The sequence below is a fragment of the Brassica oleracea genome, chromosome C5, assembly GCF_000695525.1.
Source record: "Brassica oleracea var. oleracea cultivar TO1000 chromosome C5, BOL, whole genome shotgun sequence".
Classification (NCBI taxonomy): domain Eukaryota; kingdom Viridiplantae; phylum Streptophyta; class Magnoliopsida; order Brassicales; family Brassicaceae; genus Brassica; species Brassica oleracea.
Window position 1 is genome coordinate 10,924,323 of NC_027752.1, and position 13,198 is coordinate 10,937,520.

Consider the following 13,198-nt stretch of genomic DNA (forward strand, 5'->3'; position numbering starts at 1 on the left):
ATACTACAGCATTTGTCTTAGGAGCCTTGAAAACTCCTAACATCATTGGAGTAGAAATCAATATGGGAGTCTTGTGTTCTTAAGATTGTTACTCTGGAGCTATCTTCTTCTCTTAGATTATTATTAACGATTGAGATTGTATAGGAGAACAAGTTCTTAACTTTTCATGTCTAATATTTACCTTGTCAATTTCTTTCAGGTTAACGAAACATGGGACAAGATTATAGCTACAGCCAGCCTTCTTCATCAGACGAGTATGACATAGGTTTAACATGCCTTCTTCAAGCAGAAGCTGATATGTAGTTATGTACGCGGATGAAGCTGAGAGTAGCTACAATATTCCAGAGCCGGTTCAGTACCCAACTCAACCTGAGGCTGATGATGGAATCCCGAGGACATGCTACTGTGGTGGTGAGCCTGTTGTTGCAACATCTTACAGTAGAAAATATCCAGGCAGAAGGTACTTCACGTGTGAGAATGTTGATGATGGAGACTGCCATGTTTGGAAATGGTGGGATGTGGCGGTAATGGAGGAGATGAGTGACTTTCAGACACAACTTAGGCAGCTTAAGGATCAAGGTAATGAGACTAAGCAGAAGTCGGTTAAGCTAGATAAGACAGTGTGTGAGTTATCTAAGAAGAAATCAGGGGTTACAAATGGCTTTGAATTGGTTGTTTGTCTAATGGTTTGTGTATTAGTTTTAATAGGTTTGGTGGTCATGTTTCTGCCTGGTTAGTGTCTCTCCTTCTGCTTTTGATTGTTGTTTCTGCATTTTTTTAAAAACTTTTGATTGTTTTATCTCATGTGTGTTCAGGAAGAGCTTCAAAGGCGTAGAACGCGAGTGTCTGACCTCGCGAGTGTCTGTAAGGTACTGTACAAACAACTTCCTAGTCTCTTTTCTTTGAATAATAAAGACATATAGTAGTTGTATGTATAACTATATTGAACATATAGTAGTTGTATGTAAAACTTCCAATATTAAAAAAACAGAAGTTCAATCTGAAATTCAAAATGTTTAAACTCGGGAATAACTAAAAATCAAAGTGAAAATGTTATAAATGCTAAAACTCATTTAGTGTAAAACTTTCTAACTGGTAAGATTTGATTGGTGTTAAATGCTACTGAATTGCTTTCTACATTCCTAACTCCTCAGATTTGATTGGTTTTAAATGTTACTTAGTTATAAATCGGTTCCCGAAGGCTCTGTGTTGCTAGTAGAGTACAATAGAGCATTCTACACAGACCATTCTACTTAATCAGATTTGATTGGTGTTAAATGCTACTGAATTGCTTTCTACCTTCCTAACTGCTCAGATTTTATTGGCTTTAAATGTTTGTTAGTTATAAATCGCTTACTTAAGGCTCTGTGTTACTAGTAGAGTGACACAGAGCATTCTCTAACCATGGATAGCAACACTGGTTTTGTTAACCTACTGTATAGTCAATCTCCATATGACCTTGATTCACCCGAACCTGCTTCGTTCAGTAGCCAATGTCATAATGAGTCTGGTGTCAAGGAGAGGAGGAAATGGTCTCCCAAAGAGGATAAAATCCTTATTGGTGTTTGGCTTAACACCAGTAAAGACCCTGTGGTCAGCAATGAGCAGAAAGCTAGTACTTTCTGGAAGAGGATTCAAGACTACTACAACGCAAGCCCTCACCTGGCTGGGACAACACCTAGAGAGCTTGGTCAGTGCAAGCAGAGGTGGGCTAGGATTAACGAGCAAGTCTGCAAGTTTGTTGGATGCTTTGATGCGGCTCTGAGTGAGCAGAGAAGTGGTCAAAATGATGATGATGTGATGAAAGCTGCCCTAGAAATCTTCTACAATGACTACTCCATCAAGTTCAACCTGGAACATGCCTGGAGGGAGCTGAGGCATGACAAGAAATGGTGCTCTACCTTTCTGGCTAAGGACAGTGTGAAAGAAAAGCGCAAACAAGTGTTGGAGGTTGATGGAGAAGAGGAAGTGGGAGAACCAGAGGGTAGACCTGTTGGGGTTAAGGCTGCTAAAGCTGCTACCAAGAGGAAGAAGAGTGGTAAAGAAGAGGACTTGTCAAAGTTACAGGGCCTGTTCGAAATCAAACAGAATATCTCTAAGCAGAAACTGCTTGATCGTTTACTTGCCAAAAAAGAGACACTCTCTGAGATGGAAACATCTCTTAAACTCAAACTTATGTCTGAGATGTCATGATGTTATATGTTCAGTTTAAGGTATTAATGTTGTTTTGAGTGGTTATTACTATTATATGTTGCTAACTCTTGTCTTATTTGTTGTTGCAGGTTGAGTAGAAGGACATGTAAACCAATTCACGGGTGCATTTGGAGTTGTGAAAGTGTTTTGTTGTTTAGCACATGTGAACCAAATCAAGGGTCTTCTGTTTCACTTTAGCTTCTATAAGTTTCTCTCAAGCCTGTGTTTAGCTAGCTATCTCCTTTGCTTTGTTTCCTCTTCATCAGAACTTGTAATCTTTTGCTACTATTTCTTGTGTTTTCTCGACTTGTATTAATATCTGTCGCTACAAGTTCTTGTAATCTTTTGCTACTACTCCAACAAGTTGCTTCTCTTTAACTCCAAATATCACAAGAAGGTTAGCTCTTTGCGTTCCAGATTCAAATCTCCTTTGATACAAAATGTTATTCTTAGACTGAATTTCCAAAGACCGATTCCATATAGTAGAAAAATATGAAACAAATGAAGAGGAATTGGTAAAGCTTTTCTCTCGTCTCAAATTCTCAATATTTATTATTGATACATGTATATGTGTTATGTAAGTATAACTTTCACAAAACACGTGAAAAGCAACGAACATCATGATATATAAAAACATTAAAGTCTAACTAATTTGACAATTTAGATTAGGTTGAATAGAATCTGTTAGAAAAAAGAAAATATTTGTTGCTTGATAGTATCTTTTAGTCAACAAGAAAATATTTGCTAGAAACAAGAAAATATTTGCTAAACCGTTTGGCTTGATATTTTTTTTGTTTCAAGGAGGGATTAGCAAAATGTCATCATCTTCATCCGATGAACACGAAGAAAGATTGAACGAAGCTTTCGACGATATCTTCGAAGATACATACAACAACATAGTGGAGGCCCAAACCAATAAGCAAAGGAAACATGCTTATATAGAACGAAACCGTGAAGCAGAACACAACCGTTTATGGAATGACTACTTCAGCAAAGATCCGACATTTCCGGCACATTTATTCAGACGCCGTTTCCGCATGAATAAGGAATTATTCATGCATATTGTCCATCGCCTCTCAGAAGACGTTCCATTCTTTCGACAAAGAAGAGATGCAACCGGGAGGTTTGGTCTTTCTCCACTACAAAAATGTACGTCAGCAATTCGTCTGCTTGTTTATGGTTATGCGGCTGACACGGTTGACGAATATCTCCGACTTGGTGACAGCACGGTAATTTCGTGTTTACATAATTTCACTGAAAGAATAATACAGTTATTTGGAGATGCTACGAAGACCCACACAAGAGGATCTTCAACGACTACTCGATATTGGAGAGATGCGCGGGTTTCCTGGGATGGTAGGAAGCATTGACTGTATGCATTGGGAGTGGAGAAATTGTCCAACCGCTTGGAAAGGACAGTACACCCGTGGATCAGTAAAACCGTCAATTGTCTTAGGGGTTGTAGCTTCACAAGATCTTTGGATATGACACGTTTTTTTGGGTCCTCCAGGTACCTTAAACGATATTAATGTCCTCGATCGGTCTCCTGTTTTTGATGACATTTTACAAGGTCGAGATCCCAGGGTAGAGTACGTGGTCAACGGACACATGTATAATTTGGGGTACTACCTCACAGACGGTATATATCCAAAATGGTCAACATTTATCCAATCTATCTCACTTCTTCAAGGTCCTAAAGCAGAGTTATTTGCTAAAATTCAAGAAGCAACCCGAAAATATGTGGAGCAGGCTTTTGGAGTATTGCAAGCTCAATTTGCGATTGTGAAAAACCCGGCTCCTGAAATCGGGAACAAACTACAGGCTGCTACCTCCAACAGGTCTAGTCTCACCACTTTGGCCTTGGGTTGTGTGGAGTTTTTGGAAAGCAGGAAACAAGCTGATTTTTGAAAACAGAGTCTTCTCGGCCCCAGAAATAGCTCTTAAAAGTATCTTGGATGCCAAGGAATGGGAAGCTGTGCAACAAACATTATCTTCACCATCTCACATACAGTCTGGATTCATTCAGCCCCTTCGAAGATCACCCTCTCCTCATCCTACCTTTCCTCCTGGCGTACTGGTTTGCAAAGTCGATGCAGCATGGGATGCCACCTCTAGAGGTTGTGGCATAGGCGGTGTGTGTTCAGGTGACGGCACTCGAAATATTCCCAACCTTGCAGAGTTTCATACTCATGTTTCATCAGCACTTTTGGCAGAAGCCTTAGCTGTCCGTCTCGCAGTGGTCACTGCAGTTTACTCAAACGTCCGATCCCTAGCGGTTCTCTCCGACTCCCTATCTTTGATCAACCTGTTGAACAAGAGAGAGTCCCAACCTGAACTGTTCGGGATCATGTTTGATATCTATCATTTTATTCCTCTCTTTGATTCAGTATCCTTAGCGAAATTAGTTCTCGCATCGTCTGTAACAAGCTCCACTGTTGGAGTGTAAACTATCCTTTATATTAAAGCAATTAGTTTCATCAAAAAAAAAAGCTTTTGCAGATATGCATTCACCGTTAGTCAACTTTTGTGTATGGAGTTGTATGTTTTTTTGTTATAAGAACAGAGCATGATATGATCAGGAGCCTTAGGCCATCTATCAGTGGTACAATCGGTTGCAAGGTTTCTCAGCATATGTTATAGGATTTAAAAATAAAAAACCAATAAGAAAACTAACATATCATTCAAGAGTTTCTCAAAAATAACATGTTTAGGTACAAGCTCTTTTTTTTCTTAATTTTTCATATTCTTATATCTATTTTATTTACAAGAAACTCTTGTAGATATCCTCCTCTGGACCACCACTGCAGCCGCCAGTCCTACATCTTCACTTTTTTTTTTAAGGTCGAATCCTACATCTTCACTTATAATGATACTTTGCTTGGTAATATCAAGGAAAGAAAAGAAGACTGATAACTGAGGGTTGACGAAGAAGACTTGTACTAGTTGACCAATGTCTAATGGTTTTTCTCTTCAATAATCATATAATTAATCAAATATGGCCTGAATTTATTTTCCATTTCTTCAGATTTTGAAGATTCCTCGGACCTACCAATCGTTGTAATCTATGTATACAACAACCACAACTAAAAAAGGAGTCACTATGACACTATCAAACGTAGCCGTTGGGTTACCTTGAACTTTCCTTGCGTTACCACTGAAATGGTCCTGTCTGTATAGCTGGATTAGAAAGCGTCTGCGAGTAAAGACAGAAACATCTCCTATAAGAAATCAAACACCTCAAGGAAATGAGAAAACATTCAAAAGTAAGAACAAAGTAAGAAAGAAAGAGAGAGAGAGAGAGAGAGAGAAAAGATGAGCAAGGTGCTTGGCCTGTTCTTGGTAGCCATTTTCTCTATTGCTTATACACAGCTGGTTAATGGTCACTCTTTGCGAGGTTGCCAAACTAGATGTGGCAACGTCTCAATCGAGTACCCTTTTGGCATTTCTACTGGTTGTTACTATGCCGTACATGATAGCTTCAACCTCACCTGTAATGAAACAACAAACGAGCTATTCTTTGGCAACATGCAAGTGGTCAACTATTCTCACAGTGGCGAGCTACGCATCCTCATGTCTAGATCCTACGCTTGCTACAACAGAACAAGAGTGGCTGAGACAATTTCCTACAACACAAATCTGAGGAGCTTTACTTTTTCCAACAAGAACAGGTTCACTGCCGTGGGTTGTAACACTTTCGCCTTCATGACCACGATTTTTGAAGACCGGAACTACTCGACTGGATGCTTGTCCACATGCGATTCCATCCCAAAGGAAAACGGGGTGTGTTCTGGTGAAGGCTGCTGTCACACCTCCGTACCTAAGAGGAGCAAACGTTTCATAATCAGATCAAGCAGCTTTGACAGAGATGCGTCTGTTAATAACTTCAATCCTTGCTCCTACGCCTTTCTTGTCGAAGAAGGTATGTTTAGCTTCTCTCCTTCCCAAGATCTTCAGAATCTGCGGAATTTTACCAAGTTCCCTGTAGTGCTGGATTGGTCTATCGGAAACCAGACATGCAAGCAAGTCGGAAACACAAGCATATGCGGTCAGAATAGCGTATGTTTGGACTCCACTACTAGAGACGGGTATAACTGCAAATGTAAAGCCGGTTACGATGGGAATCCATACCTTCAAGAAGGCTGCCAAGGTACTATGTTTTAACTTCTTTCTTCTTTTGAGTATTGATCATTGTTTTCCTCGCCCATTTCTTGTTGGGTCCATGAGAGAATGATTCTGTTTTAATAAGAAGAGAGATTGTTTTCCTCACACATTTCTTGTTTCATTCTTTTTCCTTGGGACAGACATAAATGAGTGTACTACTAGTAGTGCTATCCATAAACATAACTGTTCAGGTTCCAGCACGTGTGAAAACATGATGGGCCACTTCCTTTGTAGTTGCTCATCTGGTTTTGAATTGAATGCCACCACCAATGGCTGTATGCGTAAACACAAGCCTGTAAACACCGGATGGATTCCAATTCTTCTTGGTAAGTCTCCCTCAATTGTTCTTAATTTTTTTTCGTTTTTTTGAATTAAGACGACTCTCTAATCATTTATGGGTGATGTGATCAGGAACAACCGTCGGCTTCTTGGCCATCCTGCTTGTCGTTATCTGTGTACAACAGAAAATGAAGCACATGAAAAGCATTGAGCTCCGGAAACAATTCTTTGAGCAAAACGGTGGCGGCATGTTGAGGCTGCGACTCTCAGGAGCAGGGCCATCAAACGTTGATGTCAAAATATTTACTGAGGAAGGCATGAAGGAAGCAACTAATGGTTATGACGAAAGTAGAATCCTGGGCCAGGGAGGCCAGGGAACGGTCTACAAGGGGATATTGCCAGACAAATCCGTAGTTGCCATTAAGAAATCTAGGCTTGGAGACAGTAGCCAAGTAGAGCAGTTCATCAATGAAGTTCTTGTGCTTTCACAGATCAACCATAGGAACGTGGTCAGGCTCTTGGGCTGCTGTCTAGAGACTGAAGTTCCCTTGCTGGTCTACGAGTTCATAAACAGTGGCACCCTTTACGACCGCTTGCACGGTTCCATGTCTGATTCTTCTATGACATGGGAACACCGCCTGAGGATAGCCGTAGAAATTGCTGGAACTCTAGCATATCTTCACTCCTCTGCTTCTATTCCAATCATCCACCGAGATGTCAAGACTGCTAATATACTCTTGGATGAAAACTTAACTGCAAAGGTAGCTGACTTTCGTGATTCAAGGCTGATACCCATGGATAAAGAGCAGCTCACAACTATGGTTCAAGGAACTCTAGGTTACTTAGACCCAGAATACTACAACACAGGGTTGCTAAACGAGAAGAGTGATGTCTATAGCTTTGGGGTAGTCCTGATGGAACTTCTCTCAGGACAAAAGGCATTGTGCTTCGAAAAACCACAGCAGTCAAAACATCTTGTGAATTATTTTGCTTCAGCCATGAAAGAAAATAGGCTGCATGAGGTCATTGATGAGCAAGTGATGAAAGAGAATAACCAGAGGGAGATACATGAAGCTGCAAGAATTGCTGTTGAGTGTACAAGACTGATGGGGGAGGAGAGGCCAAGGATGAAAGAAGTAGCTGCACAGCTTGAGGCCTTGAGAGTCGGAAAAACCAAAGATGAGGGGTCGGATCAGTATCCTGAGCCAGAGGTGAATGAGCACTTGGTCGGTGTTGAAATCTTATCAGCACAAGGGGATACGAGTACCACTGGCTATGACAGCATCAAGAATGTGACAATGTTAAACATAGAAGCTGGGCGCTGATATATTTTTATCAGTCCAGCTCTCACAAAATCACTTGTATCTCTTTTGTTTGTGAAAAATAAATAAAGTCATTCTATTTTAATGCTTCCTCTTATGTCCTCCAAAACATTTTCTAAAAATAGAGTATAAAACATGAAGTTCAAGAACATGTATGCTTCGAGAGATTCTTGCAGATAATCAATAACCATGTTGATAATTCATCTTCTTTTCCGTAGTTGATACAATTCCCTCAATAAGAGCTATTGAACCTCTATGTGTGGTCTGCAGCGTCTGCCGAAGTCATCAAAATAATAGTCTATTGTCAAGTTTTATTACGATTAGAGTGCAATTTTCATATTTGAAAAATAATATGGTCACGTTAGAAAATTCCTAGTAACTATATCAACCAGCTTAACCTTTGAATAGTAAGAAAATAAAGTAAGTGTTAACAAAACCAAATTGGTTTCCTCATAGCGAGGAAACTAACAAGATATCAAAGAAAAGATGAAAGGATCGGTACCTGAAGTTGTCACTATTAAACCTAATAAAAGGGACACGTAGGGATCTTTATATGGGGGAGAAGAATCACATTATAATGTTCTCCTTTACGTGTTACATTAACATTGGCATGGTCTTGTTGAATTTTATGCTTGCAATTTCTGGGAAAATGAGTGAAGATATCATTTCATGTACATGGGTTTCTTATAAGAACAGGACTCAAGTAGATGAGAGAAACTAAACTCAAAAGAGGAACACATATAGAGAGAAAATAGAGGTAAAATATGAAGGTGCATGGTGTGTTCTTGGTGGCTGTTTACTTCTACCTTACGTATACACTGTTAAGATATACTCTCAATCCCCTTGATTGATACAACATTAACTACTCTGTAAATGCACAATATATTATTTCCTTATGCTCTGCCTCTCGATCATGTATATATGTCTATGTTCAGTCTATCAATAAGATCATCTTCCATATTCAACATGGTATCAGAGCCCGATCGACGCAGTCCAACCCGATCCACATCGATCCGGCCCAAAGTTGGCCCTCGATCCTTGCCCAAACATTCCAAGATTGACGCTTAAAAAACCATCATCTCGAGGGGGCGTATTAGGGACAAAGGTCCCACATCGGTAGTTGGAAGGGATCTTTAGTAATATATAAGATAGATGGACCACGCCACTTATCACCAATTGGTTTTAGGTTGGAAGCCCATCTAGCTTAACATGGTATCAAAGCATGTTAAGCTAGATGGACTTAACATGCTCCTTTCCCTAATCAGCATTGACTCCTTGACCTAAATTTTTTTTTTCTCTGCGCCTCCATCTTCTTCTCTTTTTCCCTCCCGCTCCTTTCTCTGTATCTCTGTTTCTTCATTCCTTGATTCTCTGAGACATCATGAACACTGAAAGCTCTGCATCCGTTGAACAGACCTCTGTTTTCAATGTTCGAAACCCTCAAAGTACGTTGCTCTCGGTGAACATGTCAAGTGTCACCAAACTCACCAACGTCAACTATCTTATGTGGAGTAAGCAAGTCACGGCTTTACCCGAAGGTCATGAACTACATTCGTTCCTTACTGACACTGATCAAGCTCCTCCACAAATGATCACCGTGGAAGGCTAAGCTACGCCGAACCCTGCCTTCGCTGCCTGGAGACGTCAAGATCGCCTCCTGTTCAGCGCCATGATCGGAGCCATCTCCCTTCCGGTTCAATCCATCGTCTCCAGCGCCACAACTTCAGCTGAGATCTGGAGCCTCCTCGCTACTGCCTTTGGAAATCCGACACGAGGTCACATCCGCCAGCTCAAACATCAAATCAAAAGTTGTACCAAGGGCACCAAAACCATCTCAGAATACCTGCGCATCATCAAAGCCAAGGTTGACGATTTGGCTCTGCTTGGGAAACCGATGGATCCTGAAGATCTAACAGAACAAATCCTCGTTGGACTCGGTGAAGAGTACAAGCCTGAGATTGATGCCATTAATGGCAGAGATCAACCCATCTCCTTCGCTGAGCTACATGAGCGGTTACTTAACCGCGAAGCTATGCTTCTAAGCACGGAAACTCCTCAAGCAACACCTATCGTGGCTAATGCAACTGATACTCGATCATGGAGATCCAACAACAACCAGCAAGGACGTAGCAATCAAAACTCTCGTCCCCACAACAACAACAACAATCGCCAGTACCAAAACAATCAACAACGTGGAGGAAGAGGACAGTATCAAGGTCGGTGCCAAGCGTGTGGTGTTCATGGCCATAGTGCCAAGTTTTGCCCTGAGTTTCGTATTGTACGTGGGTCTCAAGGAACTCAACAATGGCAATCCTCTCCCAACCCACAGCAGTGGCAGTTTGCCACACAACCATGGCAGCCAAGAGCTAATCCAGCAATGCTTTCCGACTCCTCAACTTGGCTGCTGGACTCCGGAGCCTCACACCACATGACCTCTGATCTCAGCAATCTCTCTCTCCACGCACCTTACAATGGCAGTGACGATGTGATGCTTGGAGACGGCTCGGGTCTCCAGATATCACACACCGGTTCTTTCTCTATTCCCACTTACACTTGTCCCTTCTTTATTAACAAAGTTCTATGTGTTCCTTCACTTGCAAAAAATCTCATTTCTGTTTTTCAACTTTGCTCAACTAACGGCGTTTCTGTGACCTTTACTCCAACTTATTATCAGGTGAGAGACCTCCAAACGGGAACCCTTTGGGTGGACGTCAAGCCTAAAGATGGAACATACGAGTGGCCAACTCCGAGTTCCTCACATCGTCCATCTCTTGCGTTTGCTTCCACCATCAAAACCACTCTCTCAGATTGGCATTCTCGTTTAGGCCATCCGGCTGTTCCTATCTTAAAACATATTGTTTCTGCTTTTCATTTCCCAGTTTCATCAAACGCTTTATTAGACAAGCCTTGCAATGCTTGTTCTATCAATAAGATGCACAAGTTACCGTTTTCTACTTCAACTTTGCAATCTAATCATCCTCTTGATATTGTTTTTTCTGATGTGTGGACTTCACCAATAATTTCAGTAGATGGTTTCAAATATTATGTTATCTTCGTGGATCATTTCACAAGATACACATGGATTTATCCCTTGAAACAAAAGTCTCAGGTTTTTGAAGTTTTTTCAAAATTTCGATCTCTAGTTGAAAATCGATTTCAGTTCAAACTTAAGACCTTGTACACTGACAATGGTGGTGAGTACATTGGTCTTTCGAGTTTTCTAGCTAGCCATGGGATTTCTCATTTTACAACTCCACCTCACACCCCTGAGCACAATGGACTAGCTGAGCGACGCCACAGACATATAGTCGAAACAGGCTTAGCTCTACTGTCTCATGCTTCAATGCCTCGGTCATATTGGACTTATGCATTTGCAGCTGCAGTATACTTAATTAACCGTATGCCTACACCTCTACTTCAACTCAGGTCGCCATTTCAAATTCTGTTTTCTAAGACTCCAAACTTTAAAAAAATAAAAGTTTTTGGCTGCTTGTGTTTCCCCTGGCTCAGGCCATATGCATCTAACAAACTTGATGCTCGCTCAACACCTTGTGTGTTCTTAGGATACTCTATTACACAGAGCGCTTATTTTTGTCTTGATCGTACTAACTCGAGGATTTATACCTCACGTCATGTGTTGTTTCATGAAAATGTTTTTCCCTTTAGTGTTGCAGGAAATCTCACATCAAATGGGCCAGCACAAGTAGAGGAGACACCGGCAGGCCGTCAACCGTAACGCCTACTCAGAGATATCAACCACCAGTGCAGTCAACACAACCCATCCCTGCTCCAGCAACTACCAATCCAGTTCCTTCTCCTACTGCAGTACCTGATGCGATTTCTCCTACTACAATACCTTCAACAACAACTGTTGCAGCAACTTCAGCGACTCAACAAACTGAAGCACCACAACAACCTGCAGCACCACAACAGCCACCCCCACGCATAAGCACTAGAACCCGCAAGCCTGTTAACAAGCTCAACCTTCACGCCACTGTCCAACAGCCAACGGAGACAATACCTACATCAGTTGCACAAGCTCTCAAAGATCCTCGGTGGAGAGCTGCAATGCAGGCTGAGATAGATTCTTTATTTCGAAATAAAACTTATACTCTGGTCACTCCTGAAATGGCTTCTAATATTGTTGGATGCAGGTGGATCTTCACAATTAAAAGACTACCAAATGGAGCGGTTGACAGATTCAAAGTGCGTCTTGTAGCTAAGGGGTTTCATCAAAGGCCGGGAATCGATTTCCATGACACTTTCAGTCCAGTTGTAAAGCCTGCAACAATCAGACAAGTTCTTAGTATTGCTGTCTCACGCCAGTGGCCTCTTCGACAACTGGATATCAACAATGCCTTTTTGCAAGGCAAGCTTGAGGATGATGTGTTCATGACTCAACCACCGGGTTTCCAAGATCCATCAAACCCCACGGCGGTGTGTAAACTACACAAAGCAATATATGGGCTCAAGCAAGCTCCCAGGGCTTGGTACAATGAGCTCAAGACATTTCTCCTTCAGTCCGGGTTCAAAAATTCATTAGCTGATGCATCTCTCTTTTTCTACAATCACAATAACATCATCCTCTACATGCTCGTCTACGTTGACGACTTGATCATCACAGGAAGCCACACTGATATCCTAAATAAATTCATTCAATCTCTCTCTGCTCGTTTCTCTCTTAAAGACTTTGGTTTACTATCTTATTTTTTAGGCATGGAAGTTCAACGTAACTCACAAGGCCTGTACCTAACACAAACTCGTTATATTGCAGATCTTCTTCACAAGACAAAGATGTCGGATGCGAAGCCGATGCCTACCCCAATGTGCTCCTCAACGACACTAACACTTCAGAGTGGTGACCCACTACCATCAGGAACAGAGTATCGGGCCGTCATTGGAAGTCTCCAATATTTATCACTCACCCGACCAGACATTGCCTACGCCGTCAACAAACTCTCACAGTTCATGCACCTTCCCCGCACTGACCATTGGGCCGCTGCAAAGCGGATACTGCGTTACTTGGCAGGCACTCCACACAAAGGCATATTCTTCTCATCACAAAACATACCATCTCTCCACGCATTCACCGATGCCAACTGGGCAGGGAATCGAGATGACTATACATCAACAGGAGCCTACATTGTCTACTTCGGCAAACACCCAATTGCATGGTCTTCCAAGAAACAAACAGGCGTGGCTCGGTCATCTACTGAAGCCGAATACCGATCGATCGCCTCCAC

General features: G+C 41.6%; 1 protein-coding gene and 2 pseudogenes across 1 annotated transcript; all 3 read left to right on the forward strand.

Annotated features, from left to right (window-relative positions):
- Positions 1–210: 210 nt before the first annotated feature.
- On the forward strand, positions 211–2,193 carry LOC106344498 (annotated as a pseudogene).
- A 3,269-nt stretch (positions 2,194–5,462) lies between these two features.
- LOC106295634 (wall-associated receptor kinase 5-like) lies at positions 5,463–8,045 on the forward strand. Its single transcript, XM_013731594.1, has 3 exons — positions 5,463–6,340; positions 6,495–6,680; positions 6,766–8,045. Exons 1-3 carry the CDS (start codon positions 5,506–5,508, stop codon positions 7,956–7,958), a joined length of 2,214 nt encoding a protein of 737 aa, XP_013587048.1. The 5' UTR covers positions 5,463–5,505; the 3' UTR covers positions 7,959–8,045.
- A 674-nt stretch (positions 8,046–8,719) lies between these two features.
- The window catches only part of LOC106295635, a 7,169-nt pseudogene continuing 2,690 nt past the window's right edge, over positions 8,720–13,198 (forward strand).